The following is a 6,455-nucleotide window of genomic DNA, read 5'->3' as shown; positions in this document are numbered from 1 at the left end:
TCGACGGACCAGAAACATCGCTGGGCTCCGCCAACTTTGTGCCGTCATGGCTCTTCTGGCAGAAGCTACCTCGCTCCCTGCATGTCTCCAAGAGCGTGTTGCTGCACCGTGCTCCCGGTGCCTCGCTGGGCTTCAGCATCGTGGGCGGTGCTGACCCTCAGCGCGGCGCAGAGCCCATCCACGTGCTGTTCGTGGTGCAGTCCTCGCCGGCAGCAGCTGACGGCAAACTGCGCTGCGGAGATCGACTGTTGGCGGTGGATGGCCACTCGCTGGAGCAGGTGCGGCATGCAGCCGCCGTGGCCCTGCTTAAGCAGGCTGGGCAGCGGGTGCACCTGCAGGTCGTGTCCTGGTTGGGCACAGAGCTGTGACCTACTCCATTAGGTGAATATAGAATTGGCCAGTCAGGACTACACCTCCTGTCTTGTCTTGTCTCGACACGGTAACAAGATGTTGCCGTGCCCAAAGTCTAAGACGATTCCTGACTGGGCATTCAACACCAAAGTCTTGGCGGCGGCAGCAGCGGGGTCACCAACAGCTGTGATCTCTCCAGGGTTCCTTTCGCACATTAGCTAGTCTTTTCCCGCCTCGGGCCATGGGGAAGCGGCCCCTCAGGGCACTACTTGCCTCTTCTCCCTCTTACCAGGGAATTGGTGATACAGATTGGCATTGATCAAGCCTGACATTGGCCTACATAAATCAGCGACCCTCACATAAGGTCCTCCACCCCTCACACTACACCATGTAAGACCTCCATACTGGCGTCTCCTCGGCGCATGCCAAATTGTATCATATTTTTTTTTCCGTTTCGTTTGTTTCGGGTTGACATACGTGTTTAGAATCGCAGCCTTAGTAGGGCTGATTATGTTCCCTTGTAGCTTGATCCCCGTCTGTGTGTGTGTGTGTGTGTGTGTGCGTGTGCGTGTGCGTGTCTGTGTGTGTATCCCCTCCCTGCTCTAGTTAGATGATTTCCCAAGCCTTACCGACACTCTTAGAACGGACGTTGACGTGAACCGCTCTTTTTGACTCAAACTTTGACACATGACACACTCTTAAGCTGTACCCTCGACATGCCTTCAGTTAAACATCACCTGCTGCTGACACCTCAAATCAAGCAATAACCCCCCCCGTCCTTGCAATAAACTTAATACTTGTATTGACAATACATTGACAATACAGTTCAGTACCACCAGACTGGCTGACGGACTGACCAAGCATACTGTGCGGTTTTATGTCACACCACAGTAAAATGTTTCAGTTACCTAGCGCGAGTGTGTTCACGGCGAATTCTTAGCCTCTCGGTGACTGGCTGAAACCCAGAATACGGAAATCGAGGCGCTGTTTTCATTTAGGAAATTCAGCAAATTCAAGTAATGTGTTTTTATTTTCCCATTAATTAATTAATAATATCGTTGATATGTAAAGGTTACTATGGTTGCAGCAAGTCACCAAGAGGCTGGGAGCTCGCTGCGAATGCTTTTGCACCAGGTAGTGAGAAACTCACTAAAACGTGACTAAATAGTTTTACTTATGTTCAGTAGCGCGGGCAGGAGGGCACAGTTCCTATGGTTCCGTCCACACTCGGGCAGTGCCTGCCGATGTGAGCGTATTTCTCTCGTTTCTCAAGAATATTACCTAACGGAGCAGTTACCAGTAGGCACCATAGCATCGGGCAGTGTCCGGCTGGGTGTGTACTAACCGGGCAAAGCCCACCGAACACATTTCGATAGTGCGGACAGGCAAGCAAGGGGCACTTAGTTGGTCTGGCGCGCGATTTCCGCTTTTATGACGTCATCGCCATAGTTTGTCCGCCATCCAAACGTGTGTATCGGAACGGGATTAATCCGATACACACAAGTGTTTGCCCGTTTGGATGGTGCGTGGCGGGCTCGAAAGGAGATGTCATAAGCGCGGAAATAACGGCCAATCCATCAAAATGCCCTTACTTGCCCGGCCACTATCGAGGAGTGCCCGGCAGGCTTTGCCCAGTAAATGCACAGCCTGTCGGCACTGCCCGATGCTGTGCAGCCTGCCGATAACTGCTCCATCTGCCAACACTCATTGAGAAGTGAGAGAAATACGCAGACCCGCGTTGCCGCCGAGCACGGCCCATAGTGTGGACGGGGCAAAGGAGGGGAAGCCCGCCTGGCCCCATGCCTGTAGCGGCAGTAGTGATGTAGTGTAATGGAACCGCATCTCTCTCTCTCTCATCGCCGCCTCTGTCTGTTACACAAGTTAATACCATCAAAAGGGTTGAACTTGTTTAATCCAACAAATTGAACATAGTTCCATATTACGCCTGTGACCAACACTATTTCTTTTGCGTTAATTAAAGAAACTGAAGTGTACTGGCTCGCAAGTCACTGTGCTTTGTTACTATGGGGCAGTGATTTTTTTTCATTATCTGTTAAATGATCACTCAAAGCTTTTCTCTTGATAATCCCCTTTCCTAGCAATACTCGGCGCGGCTCCTGTAGCTCCGGGTGTTCACTGTGAACTTATTTTCGCGTCTGTGGTTCAATAAAGAGACGGAGTAAACAGTCATGTCTGGTTTGTCTTGCTCCTCCCCTCGGGCCGTGTACACGCACAGTGGGGCGGCCCTGATGAGTGTACACAGCTGGGCAACGCGGCCGCACAGCTCTACACTCTACACTACATACACTACTATGACTGCCACTGCCTCTACTGCTGCTGGCTATACGCAGGTAGGTAAAACTGCTGTACATTTCACAACGCGGACCACCACTGCTGCTTCTGCTAATACTGCTGCTGGTGGTGTTCGTATACGCCTAACACTTTAAAGGTGCAATGTAATTAAGCCCGAAAAATGAAAGTACTCAGCTCCTTACCAGCAAATGCTCCCACGCGCCTCTCCACGCCCCGCCCGGCACCTCTGCGGCCACCACAGCTGCGACTCGCTCAGAGCTGCCTCATGCACACGCACGCAAATTTGGTTCAGCTCCTTGTGGGTATGATTTAAGTCTATAATGCGACTGAATTATTACTCGGAAATAGCTTTAAATAGATCAAGAGCTGATTTTATACTGGCGAGATTCATTTGAGGAACTGAATTCGCATTATTCAAACCTTTACGGCTCCCTCCAAGGTCAATATTCGACATTTAAATCGTGGCTGAGCATACACTAACCAAAGCCACTCGTTCCTCCCTCTTTCCTTCCCTCTCTGCGCTCCTCGTATTGCAATGTACTACACCTACACCCCTACGCCCCCAAGCGTCATGACTCAAGCAAGCTCGCTCCTACACGTGTCCCCCGGAGGCTACTCTGCGTGGAAGAAAATGACTTTGTAGGCAACCCCCCAAACAGTAGGCTACACACTTCCTGAATACCTTTAAGGCAAGCTAAATTTCCCTATCACTATAATCTGTCTACCTATGCGAGACATGAATATGCTTTAATCTGCCGGTAGTATATGACGGCGTATAACTACCACGCTCTAAATGCCCACAGCAAACCTTTCAGGGCGAGACATTCATCCACTTTTCTGATTCCCAGAAGCCTGCATAGCAACACCACTTGTGAGCCCTCCTCGCCACTCCTCGCACAAAGCATTCCTACTCAGCGCTGCCCCACCACCACACGCGACGTCGCATGCAGTTCTGAGGACCAAGTTAAAAGCATTGATTGTATAACTGACGATCGATAAAGGAACAAAACACATAGCGGGGAGAGAGAGAGAGAGAGAGAGAGAGAGAGAGAGAGAGAGAGAGAGAGAGAGAGAGAGAGAGAGAGAGCAATAATGATCCTAGCTACTAACAGGGAGAGTAGGGGAGGGGTGGGGAGCGCGATAATGACCCAAGCTACTAAGAATCTTCGCCGTATGGTCAGGCGTCGCTCATTAACCTCGCAGGTGCAGGTTGGGTCGAGCGGGGGTGGGGGGGGGGGCGGTTGGATGGCGGGTTTTGAGGCTCATTTGGCCCCATTACGGCATAACTCAGCCTGGAGGCCCCCCGTAACTCGTCGCCAGAGTTCACGGCTCGAAAAACACGGAAAATAGCACAAAATTATCTCGAGGTTATCTCAGAGTAATTGTGATGATTGCTGTGTACTCTAAAAGGAATTTTTTTATATATAATTTTTTTTAAGTGAATGTTGCACTCAACATGCACCGCGCTGGGACCGAAAAAATCTGATAGCCTTGATTTGAAAATAGAAAACTGCCGGTGTCGCATATAACGAAGACATTTTTTTTTCAGTTCCTTTCACTGCTATTTTTTTCAAAGCGTGGGATACTCATTAAAGCTATGCCCCTTTATATAAGAGCGTAAAATCTCTCTAATGGCAATAATTAGACTAAACTGCTCTGCTCTGATGCTACCAACGGTGGACTTTGATGGCCAGGGTGATGAAAACGAGTGCAAAGGTGGCGGTGGTGGCGGTGGTGGTGGTGGTGGTGACATTGAGGAAACTTATAAAGGCCTGTACATAGAGAGGGTTTAGGGGCAGGAAAAAAAAAAGTTACCGAAGACTTCCTATCACACGCACACAAAAAGTTTATCGCAGGAAAGAAAAAAAGGCTTGGCGGTGTTTAAGCGTTTGTGAACCTGTTAAAAGTCATGCGTCCCGAGTTCGTGAAAAAAAAATATATAAAGGCTTGGGAACGTACCATGTTGGGAGGGATGTGGACAAAGAGAGAGAGAGAGAGAGAGAGAGAGAGAGAGAGAGAGAGAGAGGGGGGGGATGAGGGGGGTGGTATAGTCGACCTCATCTCTTCCACCCCCGGCGAGCTGCACGGACGCGATAAACAACGGACGGCTGAGAGGCGGCCAGGATCCAGCGCCACCACCGGCCGGCAGCCACGCGGGCACCGGGGACAACAAAAGCGGCGGCGAAAGGTAACAAAGAGACCAGAACCACTCAAAATAAAACAGAAAAAAATAAAAATGACAGAGAGGGGAGTCGAGGCGCGTTGTGGCGAGGGCGAGTGCTCAGCGAAGAAGAGAAAGGAAGCGGCGAGTGCGGAATAACGGAGGTATGTACGAGAGGTGAGACATCAACGGTGCTACGACACACGCCACACCGCTGCACACATGAAAATTTCCGTGTTATGATCGTGGCGGCGCGAACAATACGGTGACGTCAACGGGGGCGGTGGCGGTAGTAAAAACGGGGGTCATACGGGCGAGCAAACAACGGCAAACCTTATCCCTTATCTGGGAGCGCAACGGAAAGCGGGGCCGTGTGCCTGGCAGGTTTAATGCAAGAGAGGTTAGGGGATGGGGGGAAAAATGTAACAAGTTTGCTTGCTAAAAAGTGTCGTCTCGAAAAAGGAAAAATATTTTACTATATAAAAAGAGTGGTAGAGAGAATAGTGGGATGAGAGAGAGAGAGAGAGAGAGAGAGAGAGAGAGAGAGAGAGAGAGAGAGAGAGAGAGAGAGAGAGAGAGAGAGAGAGAGAGAGAGAGAAATGGGAGAGGAGGGGAGAGGGAGAGGGGGGGTGTAGGGGGAGGAAAGATGCATCAGTAACACGGAACAGCAGCAGCATCGTTTATAACAGTGACAACCGAGTAAAATGATTGTGTCTGCAAGCACAACACTATTACTACTAACCCCCGTACCATTACTACTTCCACTTATAACAATAGTGATGAATACGATGATAATGGTGGTGGTGATGGTATAATAATAATAATAATAATAATAATAATAATAATAATAATAATAATAATGATACTAATAATGATAATAATAATAATAATAATAATAATAATAATAATAATAATAATAATAATAATAATAATATTATATATATATACATATATATATATATATATATATATATATATATATATATATATATGTATATATATATAATATAATATATATATATATATATATATATATATATATATATATATATATATATATATATATATATATATATATATATATATTTTATATATATATATATATAAAAATATATATATATATATATATATATATATATATATATATATATATATATATATATATATATATATATATTATATTATATTGTCCTTAAAACTGTGCCTGCTGTTCTGCCTGGTCAAACTCTTTCGCCTCTGCCTGTCAACATTCACCTTTCCTTCTTGCTGGAAGTATGCTTCATACAGCCTGTACAAGAAGGGTGACTGTCTAATCCTCAAACTACCGTCCTATAGCTTTACTTTCTTGTCTATTCAAAGCTTTTGAATCAATCCTTAACCAGAAGATTCAAAAGCTCCTTTCCACTTCTGACCTTCTATTTGATCGCCAGTATGGGTTCCGCAAGGGGCGTTCTACTGGTGATCTCCTAGCTTTCTTAACTGACTCTTGGTCATCCTCTTAGCCGTTTCTGGTGAAACTTTTGCTATTGTGCTGGACATATCAAAAGCTTTTGATAGGGTCTGGCACAAATCTTTGCTTTCTAAACCACCTCCTACGGTTTCTATCCTTCTCTCTTTACCTTTATCTCCA

At 46.8% G+C, this 6,455-nt stretch overlaps 1 protein-coding gene and 1 long non-coding RNA gene across 3 annotated transcripts in view; one reads left to right on the top strand and one right to left on the bottom strand.

Annotated features, from left to right (window-relative positions):
* LOC127009638 (ligand of Numb protein X 2-like) overlaps positions 1-2,539 on the top strand; it is a 68,919-nt gene extending 66,380 nt beyond the window's left edge. For both annotated transcript variants that reach the window (XM_050882892.1, XM_050882891.1), the window contains exon 10: positions 1-2,539. This exon is cut by the window's left edge and continues 115 nt beyond it. In XM_050882892.1, the coding sequence (XP_050738849.1) occupies positions 1-368 (368 nt within the window). In that variant the 3' untranslated portion in view covers positions 369-2,539.
* The window catches only part of LOC127009642 (uncharacterized), a 21,092-nt gene extending 17,479 nt beyond the window's left edge, over positions 1-3,613 (bottom strand). Inside the window, exon 1 of the long non-coding RNA XR_007762120.1 lies at positions 3,473-3,613. This is a non-coding gene — a long non-coding RNA (uncharacterized LOC127009642). The remainder of the gene's footprint in view (positions 1-3,472) is intronic.
* Positions 3,614-6,455: the final 2,842 nt, after the last annotated feature.

The sequence above is a fragment of the Eriocheir sinensis genome, chromosome 41 (assembly GCF_024679095.1).
Source record: "Eriocheir sinensis breed Jianghai 21 chromosome 41, ASM2467909v1, whole genome shotgun sequence".
Lineage (NCBI taxonomy): Eukaryota > Metazoa > Arthropoda > Malacostraca > Decapoda > Varunidae > Eriocheir > Eriocheir sinensis.
The sequence above is the reverse complement of the archived record's forward strand: the minus strand, read 5'-3'. Positions and strand labels throughout refer to the sequence as shown.